Below are 21,658 nucleotides of genomic sequence, written 5' to 3' on the forward strand. Positions count from 1 at the left end.
GCTGGGAAGGAAGGGGGCGAAAGTAAGTGCCCCCCGGTATTGTAGTGGTTAAAAATGTTAAGTAAAAGAAAAAATGGTCGACAGCATCAGGAGCCAGGGCACCCCACTCTAGAGGCGGCAAACATGACCCAAGTGCACTAGCGACTCTTATGGCCGAGGGATCCGGTTTCCATTACAACTTCAAAGGGATTTGACAACTTCAATGGGATTTACTCTCATTTCGGATAGATATTATTCTCACTTTGTGTTGAGCCTCTCAGATAGGAATCGGTGGGAAGTCTCCCCAGTGGACACACATAGCAACAAAAACCTAAAAGAGGTATTAATACTTCCTCACTCTATCCAAAAACAACAAGAAATGTTTAGACTGGAGTTCCACATAAATCATAGATAGCATGTTGTAGACACAAAGGGAGAGGAAGTGTATTATTTTCTGAATCACTTGGTCAAAATAAACGTGTCAGGGCTGGGCTCAGCCCTTCCTCTCTGATCTGGCCACTCAGCTGTCGGCCAGTTGCCAGCTCCTATCTCTCTCCACAGTTACCCAGCTGTTGATGATATCCTGCTCGTCAGTCCTGCCTACTTAAGCCATCCAGTCCAGAGGATCTCTGCCTTTCGCCTTGGTCAACAACACAGAAACTATCTAATGCGATCCTGTTCAAGACTTGCTTTGCTGACATCCCTTCTGGCTCCAGATCCTGCTTGCTGTTCCACTAAATTGATCCCTGACTTCTGGCTTGGCTGACTATCCGTTCCGGTTACTGAACTTTGGCTATGTTTTTTCTTTTTCTTTTTATTATTAAACAAGTGTGATTTAACTGTACTTCTGTCTCGGCCTGATTTCATGGTTTCTGACAAAAAGGGGAAAAGCCTGAAAAAAAAAAAAAAAAAAATACAACTACTACATCTAAGGACCAATGAGGTGCAATATATTACATTTTCTAGGTGGGTGGATGAGAAGAGTTAGATATGATGCGTTTTTTCCAAATCGTAGCACCTGCAATGTTTGAATGAACATGCAAAGAAACACTCTGAATTATTTTGCTTTGCAGTTTATTATATGTAAAAGAAGTACAGAGTGTGCTCTACAGTGATACAAAATATCTATATATTGTCTACTCCATTAGCCATTCTTACCACAAAATAAATACAATAAAATATATTGCTCAAGTATAAAGCAGGCACCTCTTAAGCCCCATACACACTATCAGATTATCTGCTGAGTTTTTCCTTCAGATTTACCAAAACCATGTAATATGAGGACAAACCTTAGGAGTTTCAATGTGTATGCAATCAGGCCGGCCCTTCTACTACATGGTTTTGGTAAATCTGAAGGAAAAACTCAGCAGATAATCTGATAGTGTGTATGGGGCTTAAGACAAAACATCACTGTGCAAAATGATAGATAATCAGGAGGCATAGAGGCAAGCTTATCTTAGGTAGAATTATATATGATGCAGCCAACACCATCCACAGAAAAAAAGAACTAGATACAAGATTCCTTCATAACTGCTGAGAGCATTGGGGGTGACGATATGACAAAGCTCCATGGTGCCCGGGATGGTCGGTTCTCGGAGGGTTTACATCAGCTTCATCAAGATCCAGGAGAAGATCAGAGCAGACAAAGTCCAAGGCATGGAGAAACCTGGAACAACACACAAGAGATATTAGGAATGGATCGGGAAGGGCTGCCATCTTCCTATGGAAGATCTTCTGTTCATGTACAATCCTATGTTTTCATTGCAGTGGCAATCTGTTGAAAGCCAACTTTTATAAAAGATTTTCATACTGAGCGAATTTAAAGTGCATGTCCAACCAAAGTTTACTTTTTCATTTTTGGATAAAATTAGAATGGAGCATCACTGGAGGAATTCACTGTTTGCCTTCGGACCGTCTCTCTCTCTCATTTGATCGCTTCAGTCAGCGCTGATAACACTATACCATAATGCTTTTATAATAAAACTAATATCGATAAATATTTACACTACCCCCAAAAGAATTGAGCACCAGCCACCTCTGGCGAACAGGGAAATGGTATAATCAGTGTGCTACTGCTCCTTCACTGCCCAATCAGCAGACAAGGTCAAGCAAAGGACATCACTATATTCCTAACTGTAATCCTTTTTGTTGTACTGCGTAGACTGGTTGGACAGAATTACAAATCCTTCAGCAGGTAAAATAGCTCCCATATCTGTTTTTTTTTTTTATTTGTATATTTAGATGTGTTCCTGAAATTCAGCTTTAAAGAGGAGGGCCGTTTAAAAAAAAAAAAAAAATTAAAAGTCAGCAGCTGCAAACACTGTAGCTGCTGACTTAATAAGCCAACTTACCTGTCCAGGGAGCCCGCGATGTCGGCCGCCCGAGGTCGACCCGTCCCTCGGCTCTCGGGGGTCCCAGCGCCGCCATTCCTTCTAAGGGAAACAGGCAGTGGAGCCTTGCGGCTTCACTGCCCGTTTCCTACTGCGCATGCGCGAGTCGCGCAGCGCTTTGTGAATGGGACGCGCTGTGTTTTGGGACACACAGTTCCCAGAACACAGCGCGACCCATTACCCAGAAGACAACGCGACGAGGAGAGAAGAAAGAAGATCTTCGCGGAGGAGGAAGAGGAAGATTAGGATTATGTGCCTAGCAACAGGCATTTCTGGTAAGTAAAAAAAAAGAATTTTTTTTCATTTTTTTTTTTTTTTAGATTTTTTTGTAATTTTTTATATTTTTTTTTTTTTCAGGGTGGCCCTCCACTTTAACCCCTTTCTATTAATAATAAAAGTCTAAGAAATGGATTTTCATGTCTATTGTTTTTTTTTTATCTTTTATATGTACCACATTTTAATACAATTTGTAATAAATTATCAATTTATTTAAATTTTTAACTGCTTTGTGTTGAACATCCATTTCTTAGACTTGGTGTGATTCCAGATGTTGGTGTCCCATGCTAGCCCAACTAGCCCAACCTTTTGGATTTTTGGCGAGCCAGTCCGGACACACAAGGCCAGTAGGAGGGGCTTCCGATCATGAGGCACAGTGTTTTGCCGTACAGGGCTATGTCACCAGGAGCCCATTCTACCGATTCCTAAATATAGGTTATTGACTGTAAGCTGTCAGTAACAGCTCGGTCACAGTTTTGAAGATGCCGCTCTCCACAACAAGACAGTGACACATATGTGGGGGCTGGATGTTGAGGTCCACCTGCCCTGCCCCCACATATAAGGGTATTGTTGCTGTAAAGGAGATTAACATGTTAACACGCAGAAGGAAGTTTAACAAGACATGTGGCCCCTCATTAAAATTAGAAGAAAATAGGTTTACCCTTAAACTACGTAGAGGGTTCTTTACAGTAAGAGCGGCAAGGATGTGGAATTCCCTTCCACAGGCGGTGGTCTCAGCGAGGGGGCATTGATAGTTTCAAGAAACTATTAGATAAGCACCTGAATGACCGCAACAAACAGGGATATACAATGTAATACTGACATATAATCACACACATGGGTTGGACTTGATGGACTTGATGGTGTCCTTTTTCAACCTCACCTACTATGTAACTATGTAACTTTGAACCATTAAAAGTAAGTTTACTTACTGCTCGCAGAACTGATTCCAAAAGTGCCATCAGCTGGAAATAAAAAATATACATTTGTATGTTAATTTGAGACCTCAACCAGACCTCACTGTAGGCTGAAATAATTTTGTAGTGTACACCATAGAAGTTAAATTGTTGAACATTCGGGACGCACAGACCAATAAAGACCAATAAAGACAATTTTTATTAGAACGGTGAAGGGTTTTTACTGCTTTGTCGTGTCTGGGTTGTTTCTCCTTACTTCCTCCAGGGTGACAGGTGTCAAAACAGGAAATGAGGAAAAATTCACCCCAACGGGAACAAAGACAGCAGTTTTTTTCTGGAGTTGGGCTTTAATATATGTGACTGAACACAGAAAATGACTGTAACAAAACTGTGACACGTGATATGACTTACCTGCATTCAAAAAGAGGCCGACACTCCCTGCAATGTTCTGGGAATCATCTGATTTGGACTGAGAGCTGCAGGTCTGTAAGGAAATAAAAGGAATTCAAAAAAAATTCCAGACAAGTTAAATTGATGAAGGAACTTTAAATTGTATCTTATGCCGCGTACACACGAGCGGACTGTATGGCGTACTTAGTTCGTCATACAATCCAACGGATAGTCCGTCGTACTTTCCACTGAACGGACTTGACCACACACGGATGCACAAACAGTCCGTCGAAAGCTTGCGCGATGACGTGTACAGCACGTACGACGGGACTAGAAATAGGAAGTCCAAGACACAGCAAAGCACCCTTCCGCCGTCTAAATCCTTTCTGGGCATGCGCCATTCTTAGTCCGTCGAACTAGCATACTGACGACCGTACTGTCCCCTGAAACCAAAGTACGACGGACAGAATTTCGAAAAATCCGAAATACTTAGTACGCCGGACTGCACGCTGAAAAAGTCCGCTGAAGCCCACACACGAGAGGATTGTCCGCTCAAAATGTGTTTCGACGGACTAAGTACGCCATACAGTCCGCTTGTGTGTACGCGGCATAAGAAACACTCCAGTTCTGCTAAAGTCACAACATTCACTTTGTGTTCCTCTATCTGTATTAGCCCCACAATGGAAACAGTGGAGAATGCGGGCACACCAGTTTTCATCACTCCAATGGTAAGACTTCCCTGCAATAGTTTGCATTTCCCCATCCAAAATGATTTCAGTCTCTTGAATACATATCCCCCGATCATCTATTTATTGTACATTGTATTACTTCATGTCCCTCTATCCTTGTTATCCCCACAATGGAAACAGTGGAGAATGCGGGCACACCAGGTTCTTTCATCACTCCAATGGTGAGACTTTTCTGAAATAGTTTGCATTTTCCCATCCTCATTGGTTTCAGTCTTTTGAAGCCATATTCTCAATTACCTATTTATTCTACAATATATCCTGGCAGAATGACACCATCAGTTGTCTTTTCTAGGGATGAGCGTGACACCATTAACTGTCTTTTTGAGGGATGACCATGACACCATTAATTGTCTTTGTTAGGGATGAGCATTAAATCATCAATTGTCTTTGTTAGGAAAGGCTTTAGCATAGTACAGCTGCTGTTTCCAGGCGCACACGTTCGTGAGTGCACATCTGTCACCATGGCTGGCACCAAACAGCCTATTTAAATGGAGCTTCACCACTGGCTAATTGCTGTTTGGTCTACAGCGTTCTGTATATGTTCCTGCTTCCTGTGTTTGACTCCAGATCTTGACCTGGCTTGCTTCTTCTGTCCATTCCTGCCGGCCACCTGTTGTAAACCTTGCCTTCACCCCAGATTCAGTCTCTGCCTGCTGCCCATGTTGATCCTACATCTGTTGCCGACTCTGCCTGTGACCCGTCTATGCTGCTGTCTGCTGTTTATACTTGATCTGCCCGCCTGTTACCGGCTCATCTAACCCCGCTTCCAGCTCTTTCAGTCTGCTACAGCTCCTTCAGTCCAGCTCAGCATCTTCAGGCATCTGCTTCCTGTTGTGCATCCACAGTTTGTCATCAACCAAGCCTCCTGTCTTATCTGCCTGCTGTCAGCCATTCCCCCCTCCATCTCCTTCGTGTCCCGGCCATCACTTCCCCTCCTGGCCAATTGGGTCTTCGGACTCCCAGCCAATGGGTTCTTAGGATTCCCAGCCGGGAGGAGAAGCAGGAAGACATTAGTGAATATTAACTTGCTAATGTCACACAACAGGTTCAGCTCAGGGACTCTACTCCCTGAGTCAACTAGACTTTTAAGCCAATTAGAACCTCAGGCTCTAATCATGTGCTTCTAAAAACAAAAATTTATTGAAATCTATTCGTCTGGTGCCCTGCATGTAGATTAGGGGCCGGACACATGGACTGGGGGGTGGGGCCTGTGCACCCCAAGGAGCAGCCGCCACTGGTGGCCCCTCATTACTCAGAAATAAGACTCTAGGAGAATTGTGTGTACATATGGCCAGGTCGCTGAGATCTGAGTTCTGGTCACCAGGAGGAAGGGAGGATTTTTTCATGAACCTTATTATTGGACCACCGAATTCATAAAAATGCTTTTCCTAATCCCAAAACCAGGCACCCTCGGGCTAGTGGCCGCTCATCCAGGGCTAGAAAATTCCTGGGGATTTGAGGGCCCTAAATTGCTTCTTCAGGCAACAGAAATCACAGAACATCCTCTATGTGAATGTTGAGTCTTACCAAGTCACAACTACCGACGCAGATCGCTACGTCCGCATAGAGGTAGACACTGTTAGAATTGGCAATCTGGAAGACTTTCATAGCGAACCGAGCTTCAATTCCGAATCCATTATTGTTCACTGTTAGGAGGCCAGCGCCTACGCCGCTAGCTGGGCACCTGGATACAGAAAACACTCATCAGCTTCCAGTTACTGCAATCTAAAGATGAGAACACAATACTGGCACATACTATTAGAGCTGAACAATATATGGGCTGTGTTCATTATATCATTATATTATACTATATATTATAGGTGAACATTTGCATTCATTATATTGTTCCCTATACTGGGCATTAAAAGCTTTCAATATACATTTTAATTGGTGGAATCATTGTGCCATTCCGTACCACCATTGTGCCATACACAAGAAATGAACCACTTGCCATCTGACACTTCACTCCTACATGTAAAAATCGACTTTTTTCAAACACAATTTTTTTTTGGGGAATTTTTTTAATTTTTATGAATTAACCACTTAAGGACCGCCTCACGCCAACATACGTCGGCAGAATGGTGCGGCTGGGCACAATCACGTACCAGTACATGATTCTTTAAGTGCCCAGCCGTGGGTCGGGAGCGCACCGCCGCCGGCGCTCTCCCGACCCAGTCCTGTGCTCCGTGACCGCGGGACCAGCGATTGGGTCACAGAGCTGAAGAACGAGGAGAGGTCGGTGTAAACAAACCTCTCCTCGTGCTTCCTAGTGAGCCTGTCACCGATCGTCTGTCCCCTGTTATAGGGAAAGACGGTCAGTGACGTCACATGCCAGGCCACGCCCCCCTACAATAAAAAAAAAAAAAACACATAACGTCATACATAACCCCTACACTGCCCCCTAGTGGTTAACTCCTTCACTGCCAGTGCCATTTACACAGGAATCAATGCATTTAAATAGCATTGATAAATGACAGTGGTCCCAAAAATGTGTCAAAAATGTCCGATGTGTCCGCCATAATGTCGCAGTCACAATAAAAATTGCTGATCGTCACCATTACTAGTAAAAAAAAAAATATTAATAAAAATGCTATAAAACTAGATTGTAAGCTCTAACGAGCAGGGCCCTCTGATCCCTCCTGTATTGCTTTGTATTGTAAGTGTACTGTCTGCCCTCATATTGTAAAGCGCTGCGCAAACTGTTGGCGCTATATAAATCCTGAATAATAATAATAATAATAATAATAAAACGATCCCCTATTTTGTAAACGCTATAACTTTTGCGCAAACCAATCAATAATTGCTAATTGCGATTTTCTTTTTAACCAAAAATATGTAGAACTGAGGGAAAAAAAATTTTTTTTTATATATTTTTGGGGGATATTTATTATAGCAAAAGTAAAAAATATTGATTTTTTTTCTAAATTGTCGCTCTATTTTTGTTTATAGCGCAAAAAATAAAAACCGCAGAGGTGATCAAATACCACCAAAAGAAAGCTCTATTTGTGGGAAAAAAAGGACGTCAATTTTGTTTGGGAGCCACGTCGCACGACCACGCAATTGTCAGTTAAAGCGACACAGTGCCGAATCGCAAAAAAAGGGGCCTGGTCCTTTGGCTGCAAATTGGTCCGGGGCTTAAGTGGTTAAAAGAAAAAAAAAAAACCCACTAAAATTAGACCATTTTTTTTGTATAATATGAAAGATGGTGTTACGCCGAGTAAATAGATATCAAACATGTCACGTTTCAAAATTGCATCTGTCCGTTGAATGGTGGCAAACTACGTAGGCAAAGCTTTCAACACCTTTACAGGTTACCAGTTTAGAGTTACAGAGGAGGTCTGGTGATTTATTGCTCTCGCTCTGACGTTCATGACAATACCTCACATGTGTGGTTCGATCGTGTTTACATATGCATGTGGAAGTAACGTATGTTCGTAAGCATGGGGCGCTTTAAAAAAATAAATATTTTTATTTATTTAATACAAAAATATATATTTTTTTTACACTTTTTTTTGTACTAACTTTATTGCTATCATAAAGGATGGACAACATCCCTTGTGACAGCATGGGACATGACAGGTCCTCTTTATGGAGAGATTTGAGGTCTCTCCTCTGGTCTCCCATGTAGCCGATCAGACTGAGATCGGTCTGATCGGCTACTTACCTGGCCCCCGATGGCCTGGTAAACAAAGGGGCGGAACCGTAAGTGGCAAACTACTAATCGCGTCCGGTTTTCAGGGTTACAGAGAGAGGGGAACAATGTCAATACAGTACAGGGCAGCCATCACTGCTGGTCGCATTGCTCCTGGCCTCCGCGATGGGATCGGAGAGCCCGGGAGAGGTGGAGATGTCTGGAGTTGGGTGTGACCCAGTTTCGCCACCCGCAGAAGTGATCGAGTGGCTGGTTAGCCACTTAGATCACTTCTGCCAGATAGGGAATCGCTGGCTGAAGAGATCGATACCGGGATGATGCCTGTAGGTGGACCCACCATCCTGGTATAATGACTGAAACCAGAAGAAGCCCTGCTGGTGGGAAGTGGTTAATACAAGCACTGTGATATTTCTTCAACCTTCAGACCTATTCACACCTATATGATTTTTTTTTTTCCTTGAAGCTTTTCCCATTGAGATGAATTAAATCCAATAGACAAGTGCAATTCGTTTCATTCCGAATTAATTTTTTAACTAATTTTGACAAATTAGATAATTTGTTAATATCTGAATTAATGAAAACACGTATAACGAATTCTCCTGAATATTCGTAAATTTAAATGTTTGAAAATTCGTAAATGAGAAAATTCAGAAATTTGTGAATTTGGAATGCGAAATGCCAAAACCCCAAAATTCTAAAATCTGAAATAATAACTAATCATATTACTAATGACTAATTACTAATGATTAAATTATAGGTATTGAAATTTCCTTTCAAATTTGACTGTTAGTGAACGCAACAAATACAAATTTATCCAAAGTTACGAATGCCGTATCTAAACGAATGGAATGTAAAAAATGAATAATAATAAATAATAATAAGAAGAACTTTTTATTATCATTTATTATTCATTTGTTCCATTACATTCGTTTAGATGCGATATCGTTAATTATGATAGGTATAGAAATTTCCTTTCAAATTTGGATGTTAGCGAACGTAACGAATACAAAGTTATCCAAAGTTACGAATTATCCGAAATAACAAATGCCGCCTCTAAACGAATGAAATGGAACAAATTAATAATAAATAATAATAATACTACCACTAATAATAATAATAAGTTTTTATTATTATTATTGTTATTTATTATTATTAATTTGTTACGTTCTAGTTGTTTAGAGGCGGCATTTTTTATTTTGGATAATTCGTAACTTCGGATAGCTTCCTATTCGTTACGTTCGCTAACATCCAAATTTGAAAGGAAATTTCTATACCTATCATAATTAACGATACCGCATCTAAACGAATGTAATGGAACAAATTAATAATAAATAATAATAAAAAGTTATTATTATTAATTATTATTAATTTGTTACGCTCCATTCGTTTAGATACGGCATTTGTAACTTTGGATAAATTCGTATTCGTTGCGTTCACTAACAGCCAAATTTGAAAGGAAACTTCAATATCTATAATTTAATAGTTAGTTATTATTAGTTAGTTATTCTTACAATTTTTCTGAGTTTCTTTCTCATTTTCGAATTTTAAAATTTATGAATTTACGATTGTACGAATTTTTTTGAATTTTTGAATTTACGAATTTTAGAATTGACAAATTTACGAATTGCGATCATAACGAATAACCCAAATTACTAACCTGTGTACTGTGTACTTACTCGTTCTGAAGAAGATAGTACTTGAGGGAGCTTGTATTGTCAGGGGAGGCATACAGATTCACGACTTTGAGATTTAAGGCTTTGGCGTTCAGCTCTGCTATGACCACTGAAATGTAGATCGCATCCTCCACATACAGGGGGTCAGATTCTGTGAGAGGGGTCAGGTACGTGTTATCTGTATAGGCCACCATGTAGACTGTATATGTTCCATTTGCTATAGAGCTGGGTATTATTGTAATCCTGGAAAATAAACAAACAACAAAAGGTTACCCTCTTGCAGACCCGGCCTTTTTGTCTGATACTTTTGTTTACATGTAAGAAAAAAAAAATCTGTATTTTTTGCAAGATAATGAGTTAGAACCCCCAAACATTATAGATTTTTATAGCAGAGGCCCCTTGAGAATAAAATGGTGGGTTTTGCCATTTTTTTTATGTCACATGGTATTTGCAAAGAGGTTTTGCAAAGGCCATTTCATTGGAATAAATACACTTTTTTTTTTTATTTTAATGCAAAAAATACACAATACATAACCCAATTTTTTTAGTAAAATATAAAAGATGATGTTACGCCGAGTAAATAGATGCCAAACATGTCACGCTCTCAAAAAGCCCGGTGCAATGGAGACAAACGATGTAAATTTTACTATCCATGTGCGACGCTTTAAAAGCCTTCCTAGGTTACAACTTTCGATATACACAGGAGGTCTGGTGCTATAATTGCTACCCATGATCTGACATTCACTGTGATACCTCACGTGTGAGACAATCGCTGTTTGCCTGCATGTGGGAAAACAAATGATTTTGAGGTTTTTGAAATGACGCCGTTGATAAACCAGAAGTGGTGTCCCGTGGCAGGGGACATACTGAAAGACTGAATGCCATAGAGTTGTATGCAGGCTGCAGCACTGAAGAGGAGGGAAGGTAGGGAAGACGAATCATAAAAACTCTTCTCTTGAAAGGTAATTTCTTCTCAATTTGACAGGGTCGCTTGAAAACACTTGGCCCGGATTTCTTGCACCCATGTATTCTCAGAGAGTTGAGCTCAGTTAAATTTAGCTTTTGTTTCTAATTTATTAAGGCTTAGGCTTTTAACCTGGTATCTTTAATAAAGAATTAATGTATATTATTCTATAGGATTTTCTTTTGTGTATTCTTTAAGATCGTTTAATTCTAACATGTAAAGTCGTAGAGTGAGGTGGAAGGAACCTTGCAGTGTGGCAGAGGACGTACTAAAGCCGGCACCACTGAAGTAGAGAGAAGGTGGGTGACACGGGCCATAAAAACTCTTCTCTTGCTGGGTCATTTCTTCTGGATTTGTTAGGGTCGCTTGAAAACACTTGGCCCGGATTTCTTGCACCCATGTAATCTCAGAGAGTTGAGCTCAGTTAAATTTAGCTTTTTTTTTCTTATTTATTAAGGCTTAGTACAAGGGGTTTAACCCAACTTTGGGTTTTAACCCAACTTTTAACCTGTTATCTTTAATAAAGAGTTAATGTATATTATTCTTTAGGATTTTCTTTTGTGTATTCTTTAATATTGTTTAATTCTGACATGCAGCGTTGTAGGGTGAGGTGGTAGGAACCATGCAGTGTGGCAGAGGACATACTGAAACCTGCACCACTGAAGTAGAGAGAAGGTAGGTGACACGGGCAATAAAAACTCTTCTCTTGCTGGGTCATTTATTCTCAATTTGACAGGGTCACTTGAAAACACTTGGCCCGGATTTCTTGCACCCATGTATTCTCAGAGAGTTGAGCTCAGTTACATTTAGCTTTTGTTTCTAATTTATTAAGGCTTAGGCTTTTAACCTGGTATCTTTAATAAAGAATGAATGTATATTATTCTATAGGATTTTCTTTTGTGTATTCTTTAAGATCGTTTAATTCTAACATGTAAAGTCATAGAGTGAGGTGGAAGGAACCTTGCAGTGTGGCAGAGGACGTACTGAAGCCGGCACCACTGAAGTAGAGAGAAGGTAGGTGACACGGGCCATCAAAACTCTTCTCTTGCTGGGTCATTTCTACTGGATTTGTTAGGGTCGCTTGAAAACACTTGGCCCGGATTTCTTGCACCCATGTATTCTCAGAGAGTTGAGCTCAGTTAAATTTAGCTTTTGTTTCTTATTTATTAAGGCTTAGTAAAAGGGGTTTAACCCAACTTTGGGTTTTAACCCAACTTTTAACCTGTTATCTTTAATAAAGAGTTAATGTATATTATTCTATAGGATTTTCTTTTGTGTATTCTTTAATATTGTTTAATTCTGACATGCAGCGTTGTAGAGTGAGGTGGTAGGAACCATGCAGTGTGGCAGAGGACATACTGAAGCCTGCACCACTGAAGTAGAGAGACGGTAGGTGACACGGGCAATAAAAACTCTTCTCTTGCTGGGTCATTTATTCTCAATTTGACAGGGCCACTTGAAAACACTTGGCCCGGATTTCTTGCACCCATGTATTCTCAGAGAGTTGAGCTCAGTTACATTTAGCTTTTGTTTCTAATTTATTAAGGCTTAGCACACGGGGTTTAACCCAACTTTGGGTTTTAACCTAACTGTTAACCTGTTATCTTTAATAAAGAGTTCATGTATATTATTCTATAGGATTTTCTTTTGTGTATTCTTTAAGATCGTTTAATTCTAACATGTAGCATCGTAGGGTGAGGTGGAAGGAACCATGCAGTGTGGTAGAGGACAAACTGAAGCACTGAATGCCAACACCTTGGGAAGGCTGCACCACTGAAGTAGAGAGAAGGCAGGCGACACGGGCCATAAAAACTTTTCTCTTTTGTGAATGTGTAATGCTGACATGCTAGTTAACACTATAAGATTTGTTTTGGAAATGTATGTACACCCACGAATCCTCAGAGAGCTGAGCTCAGTTATATTTTTGTCCCTTACTTTCTGATGTTTGTCATAAGCAGTGGCGGCTGGTGGGTTCTTCTTTGGGGGGGCAAACAAACAACACCCCCTGGGGGCGGGGCACGGAACTGAAACACCACCCCCTCTGCGGGCGGTAATCCGGCACCTACCCGCTCGTGTGGCAAGGCTGTGATGTTCTCTCTAGAAGTGCGGGCAGCGGCCACGTCAGCTCCAGTGTCTGCTCCTCCAGGTTCCTCCACTGTGTGTCTCCTCTTCAGCCAAAGCACTAGGCATCCAATAGGTTCACCTGATGCTTTGGCCAATCGGGAAACAAGACTCACAGGCCTGCCTCCCGATTGCCAGGGAGTGTGATAGTGTGATAATAGTGAAAATTCACTGGCTATCATCACACAACTGGGTGAGTTAGGGGAGCAAGGCTCTGTGCTCCGAACCCACCCTTTTTTGAAGCCTATTAGAGCCTCTGTCTCTAAACAGGTGCTTCAAACCCCCCACATTGGAATCCATGGCTCGGCACCACTGATCTGTAGATCAGGGGGCTGGAGGCATGGATAGGGGAGGTGGCGCCTGTGTGCCCTCTATGGATGGGCAGTAATTGGTCACAAGGCCACTTTAGTACCTTTTGTTTAAAAAAGCGATTAAAGTCTTCAACTAGTAACTACAGACCTGCACGTTTAGCATCTACTGTACAGGGCTGGACTGGGACAGAAATTTGGCCCTGGACTTCATCCAGACCGGCTCACTCACATTTTGAGTGTCCCATCAGCACCCCCCTTACATCAGAGTGTCCCATTACCAGCCCCCTTACAACAGAGTGTCCCATCAGCACCCCCTTACATCAGAGTGACCCATCTCCAGCCCCGTTACAACAGAGTGTCCCATCAGCCCCCTTACAACAGAGTGTCCCATCAGCCCCCTTACAACAGAGTGTCCCATCAGCCCCCTTACAACAGAGTGTCCCATCAGCAGCCCCCTTACATCAGAGTGTCCCATCACCAGCCCCCTTACATCAGAGTGTCCCATCAGCATACCCTTACATCAGAGTGTCCCATCACCAGCCCCCTAACATCAGAGTGGCCCACTGAGCCATCGGCCCACCGGGAAACTCCCGGTAGTCCCGATGGCCAGTACATGCCTGCTACTGTAGAGAAGATATTTGAAAGTTTGCTAGAATGGAAAATCCTAAGAGATAGTCAGCATGTAATAATAATAATTACCCAAGTATTGGGCGTAGTGTCATATTAAGACTGGCATTCAAACGCAGCGCGTAGGTGCAGGAAATATTCATGACAGCGTCATTTACTGTTTGAATTGGATTCGTCTTGGCAAACATAAGCAGCTGATTTGTGTATGTGACGTGGGTTGAATTTATCTGTAGAGAGAGGAAGCAGATAAGTCATTAGACAGGGTCAGGAAACTTACCTCCATACAGTAATCTGCACAATAGCAAATAGTAACCATTAGGCTGGGTTCACACTTATGCGAATCGGATGTGTATTCCCCCCCCATCCAATTTGCATGACAGGAGACTGTGACCGGCTCTCAATGGAGCCGGCTCACACAGCTCCGGGGTGGCCCTGTGGTCCGTATTGGAAAAGGGTCCCCTGCTGGGACCCGTGGCCGCATCAGTGTGAACCCAGCCTTAATGTCGGTGTATTCTCTGAGGCCGCGTACACACGGGCGGACTGTTCGCCCAACCTTGTCCGCTGAACAGTGTTTGGGCGGACAGTCCGCTCGTGTGTGGGCTTTCAGCGGACAGTTTCAGCGGACAGTTGGACGGACAAAGTCTTTCGGAAATTCCGAAAAACTGTCCGCTGAAACTGTGTTTGAGCGAACAGTCCGCCCGTGTGTGGGCCTGTCCGCTGTACTTTCGAAATGAGCGGACTGTTCCCGCTCGGAAAGTCCGCCCACTTCGAGCGCGTGTACAGGTAGGCGGGGCCCGCGAAGGATACGTCGCGGGCTCCGCCGCCTGGAATGGGCTTAAAGGGGAACCCCAACGCCGAAAAAAATCGGCGTGGGGGTTCCCCCCAAGTCCACACCAGACCCTTGTCCGAGCACGCTACCCGGCCGGCCAGGAAAGGGGGGCGAGCGAGCGCGCCCCCCCTCCTGAGCCGTACCAGGCCGCGTGCCCTCAACATGGGGGGGGGATGCCTTGGGGAAGGGGGGGCCGCGCGGCCCCCCCACCCCAAAGCACCTTGTCCCCATGTTGATGAGGACAAGGGCCTCTTCCCGACAACCCTGGCCGTTGGTTGTCGGGGTCTGCGGGCGGGGGGCTTATCGGAATCCGGGAGCCCCCTTTAAGAAGGGGGCCCCCGGATACCGGCCCCCCACCCTATGTGAATGAGTATGGGGTACAATGTACCCCTACCCATTCACCTGTGAAATAAAGTACAAATAAAAACACAACACAGGGGGAAAAAATATTTTATTGCACAGCCGGGGGTCTTCCGTCTTCGGGGGTCTTCTCGCCGGACTCCTCCGCTATGTGTGTGTAGCTCTTTTGCTAGCGGAGGAGTCCGGCTTTCTTCCTCCCCGCCGCCGGCCTCTTCTCCCGACTTCGGGGGTCTTGTCCCCCTCTTCGGTTCTTCTGCCGGGCCACCGCGCCTGGTCCGGTGGCCCGGTCTTCTGTCGCCGTCTTCCGTTCTTCTGTTGCCGCCTTCGGTTCTTCTGCCGGGCCACCGCGCCTTCTTGTAGCTCTTTTACAGGCGGTGGCCCGGTCTTCTGTCGCCGTCGCCGCCTTCCGTTCGTGTTCTTCTTCTTGTTCTTCTTCCAGGAGATGTTGACACGTCGCTCCCTCCGGCCGGAATGCCAGAGCCGCCCTGCGTTGCCACTTATATAGTGACAATGGGGCGGGGTCACATGGTATATGTCACATGGGTTGGTCACATGGGTTGATGTCACATGGGGACTATGACATCGTAAGGGGGCGGGGTCACCATGTGACCAACCCATGTGACATATACCATGTGACCCCGCCCCATTGTCACTATATAAGTGACCGCACAGCGCGGCTCTGGCATTCCGGCCGGAGGGAGCGACGTGTCAACATCTCCTGGAGAAGAACAAGAAGAACAAGAAGAACACGAACGGAAGTCGACGGCGACAGAAGACCGGGCCACCGCCTGTAAAAAAGCTACAAGAAGGCGCGGTGGCCCGGCAGAAGAACCGAAGGCGGCGACAGAAGAACGGAAGACGGCGACAGAAGACCGGGCCACCGGACCAGGCGCGGTGGCCCGGCAGAAGAACCGAAGAGGGGGACAAGACCCCCGAAGTCGGGAGAAGAGGCCGGCGGCGGGGAGGAAGAAAGCCGGACTCCTCCGCTAGCAAAAGAGCTACACACACATAGCGGAGGAGTCCGGCGAGAAGACCCCCGAAGACGGAAGACCCCCGGCTGTGCAATAAAATATTTTTTTCCCCTGTGTTGTGTTTTTATTTGTACTTTATTTCACAGGTGAATGGGTAGGGGTACATTGTACCCCATACTCATTCACATAGGGTGGGGGGCCGGTATCCGGGGGCCCCCTTCTTAAAGGGGGCTCCCGGATTCCGATAAGCCCCCCGCCCGCAGACCCCGACAACCAACGGCCAGGGTTGTCGGGAAGAGGCCCTTGTCCTCATCAACATGGGGACAAGGTGCTTTGGGGTGGGGGGGCCGCGCGGCCCCCCCTTCCCCAAGGCACCCCCCATGTTGAGGGCACGCGGCCTGGTACGGCTCAGGAGGGGGGGCGCGCTCGCTCGCCCCCCTTTCCTGGCCGGCCGGGTAGCGTGCTCGGACAAGGGTCTGGTGTGGACTTGGGGGGAACCCCCACGCCGATTTTTTTCGGCGTTGGGGTTCCCCTTTAAGCCCATTCCAGGCGGCGGAGCCCGCGACGTATCCTTCGCGGGCCCCGCCTACCTGTACACGCGCTCGAAGTGGGCGGATTTGCCTCCTCCTTACGTGGGCGAGTCCGTTCATTTCAAAAGTTGAGCGAACTGTTTGCCCAACCTTGTTCGTCAAACAGTCCGCTCGTGTGTGGGCAAGTCCGCTCATGCAAATTTTGAGCGGACTGTTTGACAAACTGTTTGCCGAACAAGGTTGGGCGAACAGTCCGCGCGTGTGTACGCGGCCTGACAAGTAAAAAAAGAAAGTGTCCCAGTTTTGTTAAATCAGAACTCTAAACAACTAGATCTATATGAATATTCCATAAAAAGATAACAGAGATGCAAGTTGTGCCACAATGTTCAACTTCATTCCAGAGATTTACATGCCCACCACCCACTTCCTCTGAGCCCCGGTCATCCTGGACCTGCCCCCAGCCTGTGACTGCACAGTAAAAGGAAAGGCAGAGAACTGATGAGCTCATCCCTCTGTCACTCTGCTCTCTCCTCCCATCAGCATGTTTGTTGTCAACACATAAACTGGATTTTTGTGCCGCTTCTGTTTCCCAAACTGAGCTCTGCTGTAAAGGGACTGAAAGAGGCTGAAACCAGGTTACATTGCGGTACTTATATTGCTTGTATTTAAAACTAAATACATTTAATGATCTAATGATCAACACAGAACTGTGTTATTTGTGTCATTTATTTCTGCCCGGAGGTGAGTTCCTGTTTGTGGGTGTCTCTATGATCTAGCCAGTCACTAAGGAGACACCCATTCATACGCATAGCACCCAGCAAGCCACGCCCCTGCTCCCTCCCCCCAAACAGCCCCAGGAGCCAATCACACCCCTTCCTTCACTATCTCATCTACAACCAGGAAGTTCGGGGAATGGTGCAGACTTGAGGGACCTATTGGAGGTGACAAGGGACACCAGGTAAGTGAGGACAGGAGGGTTGTTTACTATACTGGGGCATTTTTTTAAATTAATACTGTGAATGCATTAGGGTAAAAACAAACGCTTAGGGGTATGATGCTAGTTTAATGTGTTCTGCCGAGCCTCGGGTACGGGGCAACATTTATTTTAAAAATGTGCAGAGGGTAAAACAATCTTCTGGGGACAAAGATAACAATACGAAACATGACAAGGGTTCGAAACCTTCTCTATTCCATGCAAAATCAAAATGAAACAATTTTTGTCTATACAGACTTTATTGTATCTGTTTTTACTTATCTTGTACAACAAACAGTCAAACGTACCACAGCTTCAGTGTTACAGTCAGAGGATATCAATGGACGATGAAGGGTCATCTCCGATGTTCCATCCACAACCTTCCTTACTGCCCAACAATTGGAGTTGGTGCCGTTCAGCCTCACATTGGACGTATTATAACCATGTGCTTCCAACCAACATTTTGAGACTTGTATATTGAAATATGCGTCATTACATGTAAAATTTGAAGATGGAAAACTTCCTGAAATAAACAGTAAATGTATTCAGTATTTCTGAGATGAGAAGGTGACGGTGACATAATTGGTGTACATTATACACTATATTGGTTTTATATATATATATATATATATATATATATATATATATCCACTATAGGATGGCAAGAGTGACCAGGGACTGGGGAGAAAGCTACAGTAGAATCAAAGAGTTAAAGGCCACTTAAACTTCCAGTTTGACTGTTGGTGGTCAATGTAGTGCCCCCTTACAATGGTGGTCAGTGCAGTCACCCCTTAGATTGATGGTCAGTATAGTCCTCCCTTACATTAGTGATCAGTGTAGTGCCCCCTTACATTGGGGATCAGTGTAGTGCCTCCTTACATTGATGTTCAGTGTAGTGCCTCCTTACATTGATGATCAGTGTAGTGCCCCCTTACATTGGTGATCAGTGTAGTGCCCCCTTACATTGATGATCAGTGTAGTGCCTCCTTACATTGGTGATCAGTGTAGTGTCCCCTTACATCGATGGTCAGTGTAGTGCCCCCCTTACATTGATGTTCAGTGTAGTGCCTCCTTACATTGATGATCAGTGTAGTGCCCCCTTACATTGATGATCAGTGTAGTGCCTCCTTACATTGGTGATCAGTGTAGTGTCCCCTTACATCGATGGTCAGTGTAGTGCCCCCCTTACATTGATGATCAGTGTAGTGCCCCCTTACATTGATGATCAGTGTAGTGCCCCCTTACATTGATGATCAGTGTAGTGCCCCCTTACATTGATGATCAGTGTAGTGCCCCCTTACATTGATGATCAGTATAGTGCCCCCTTACATTGGTGATCAGTGTAGTGCCCCCTTACATTGATGGTCAGTGTAGTGCCCCCTTACATTGGTGATCAGTGTAGTGCCCCCTTACATTGATGATCAGTGTAGTGCCCCCTTACATTGGTGATCAGTGTAGTGTCCCCTTACATCGATGGTCAGTGTAGTGCCCCCCTTACATTGATGATCAGTGTAGTGCCCCCTTACATTGATGATCAGTGTAGTGCCCCCTTACATTGATGATCAGTGTAGTGCCCCTTACATTGGTGATCAGTGTAGTGCCCCCTTACATTGATGGTCACTTCAATGATGGAAATGGCTGTGAAAGATACAGAGGAATTGAACTCTCAGGGCAGAAGAGAAGAGGTGAAACAAGAAGTTTTCAGAACAGCAGTCAAGCCCACAGTTGCAAACTGGAAATACAGACCTCCACCAAGCCGGGAGTCAGCTTGCTACCGTTGTGGGAATACAGACCTCCACCAAGCCGGGGGTCAGCTTGCTACCGTTGTGGGAATACAGACCTCCACCAAGCCGGGAGTCAGCTTGCTACCGTTGTGGGAATACAGACCTCCACCAAGCCGGGGGTCAGCTTGCTACCGTTGTGGGAATACAGACCTCCACCAAGCCGGGGGTCAGCTTGCTACCGTTGGGGGAATACAGACCATGATCACAAAGTCTGCAGGTTTAAGGATCAGACCTGTCATAATTGTGGTAAAACAGGACATCTGAAACGAGTTTGCCGGAGCAAGAAGGTGCGAGATAAACAACCTCTGAACCCCAAGACAAAGACCTATATGGTGGGAAGATATACATCATCATCTGAGTCAGAGGATGAGGAAGTGCTCCACAGATTAGACATACATCATATGCATTCAGCACCCTCTGCAATGACTGTAGAGGTAACTATTGAGGGAAAGAAACTAAAGATGGATGTAGACACAGGAGCAGCAGTTTCAGTTATCACTCAGAAACAATGGAGACAACTTCAGACCCGAACAACTGTCCGCCCAACGCCAATCAAACTGCAGACATACTCAAAGCAGATACTCCACCCACTGGGTTATGCAAAAGTGCAGGTATTGTACAAGGGTCAGACAAAGAGACTGCCATTATATATACTAGAGAATGGGGGACCCCCTCTCTTTGGGAGAGACTGGATTGCTCACTTTGGTATGCCAGACATCGCCATAAATCCCTGTAACACTGTGACAATTCCATTAGGGGATAATGAGGGATGGGTGGTGTCCCTGAAGCAGCGGTTCCCAAAGATCTTTGATGACCAGTTGGGGAAAATAAAGCATGACTGTGTGAGACTCAACCTGAAACCCAACACCCAGCCGAAGTTCTTCAAAGCTCGCACAGTACCTTTCGCACTCCGAGCAGGAGTGGAAGCAGAACTAAGTCGGCTGGAGGAACAAGGTGTCATCTCAAAGGTAGAGCACAGCGAGTGGGCATCACCTGTTGTACCAGTGAAGAAAGCGAATGGGGACTTGCGCATTTGTGGCGATTTCCGCATGGCACTGAACTCCCAACTGGAAATAGACCAGTACCCTCTACCCAGAGTAGATGACATTTTTGCCTCTCTTGCAGGGGGTCAAAAGTTCACCAAGCTTGATCTCAAACAAGCATATTTACAGTTTGAGGTCCATCCTTCTTCCCGCAAGTTTCTGACCATCAACACCCACAAGGGACTGTATGAGTACAATCGGATGGTGTTTGGTGTAGCCTCTGCCCCAGCCATTTGGCAACGGAAGATGGATGAGATTTTGGCGGACATTCCTTTCACTCAGTGCCTGTTAGATGACATGCTCATCATGGGACGGACGGACCAGGAACACAAGCAAAACGTGGAGCTTGTGTTGGAAAGACTCCAAGAGCAGGGTCTGAAAGTGAACTTAGCAAAATGCCAATTCATGGTGCCTAAATTGGAGTTTTGTGTCCACCTTGTGGATGCAGACGGTATACACACCACAGAAGCCAAGGTTGATGCCTTAGTCAAAGCTCCTGCCCCAACCAATGTCCAGCAGCTGCGATCATACCTTGGCTTGCTGAACTATTACCACAAATTTCTGCCAGATCTGGCACACACCTTGTTTCCGTTGAACAAGCTTTTGGAGAAACACTCCAGATGGGACTGGTCGGCTGCATGCCAACGCGCTTTTGAAGTCTCTAAGCGGAAGCTGTTGGGGTCACGCATGCTTGTTCACTATGACCTCCAGAAGCCTCTGACCTTGGCTTGTGATGCCTCACCCTATGGTCTGGGGGCTGTACTGTCTCACATCTTACCTGATGGGTCAGAAAAACCAGTGGCATTTGCCTCCAGGTCTTTGACAAAAGCAGAAAGCAATTACTCACACATTGACAAAGAGGCTCTTGCGCTGATATGGGCAATTAAGAAGTTTCATCTTTACCTGTATGGTAGGGAATTCACCATACTGACAGACCATAAACCACTCCTTCAGATCTTTAGCCCTGACAAAGGCATCTCTCAGACTACTGCGGCCTGCCTCCAACGCTATGCCCTGTTCTTGGGAGCGTACAGTTATAAAATCCAGTATCGCGGTCATGATGCCAATGCTAATGCGGACGCAATGTCCCGACTGACAGGGAGGTCAATGGACTCCTCT

At 44.8% G+C, this 21,658-nt stretch overlaps 1 protein-coding gene across 1 annotated transcript in view; it reads right to left on the minus strand.

Moving 5' to 3' along the window:
* Nucleotides 1-1,036: 1,036 nt before the first annotated feature.
* LOC143934578 (pancreatic secretory granule membrane major glycoprotein GP2-like) overlaps nucleotides 1,037-21,658 on the minus strand; it is a 36,987-nt gene continuing 16,365 nt past the window's right edge. Inside the window, exons 4-10 of the mRNA XM_077458318.1 lie at nucleotides 18,021-18,235; nucleotides 14,122-14,276; nucleotides 10,030-10,269; nucleotides 6,229-6,385; nucleotides 3,974-4,046; nucleotides 3,578-3,610; nucleotides 1,037-1,645 (exon numbers count right to left, since the gene is read on the minus strand). Coding sequence (XP_077314444.1) covers nucleotides 1,581-1,645; nucleotides 3,578-3,610; nucleotides 3,974-4,046; nucleotides 6,229-6,385; nucleotides 10,030-10,269; nucleotides 14,122-14,276; nucleotides 18,021-18,235 — 938 coding nt within the window. The 3' untranslated portion in view covers nucleotides 1,037-1,580. The remainder of the gene's footprint in view (nucleotides 1,646-3,577; nucleotides 3,611-3,973; nucleotides 4,047-6,228; nucleotides 6,386-10,029; nucleotides 10,270-14,121; nucleotides 14,277-18,020; nucleotides 18,236-21,658) is intronic.

This window comes from Lithobates pipiens, unplaced genomic scaffold (assembly GCF_037356315.1).
Source record: "Lithobates pipiens isolate NorthernLeopardFrog02 unplaced genomic scaffold, aLitPip1_a1.2 Scaffold_27, whole genome shotgun sequence".
Lineage (NCBI taxonomy): Eukaryota > Metazoa > Chordata > Amphibia > Anura > Ranidae > Lithobates > Lithobates pipiens.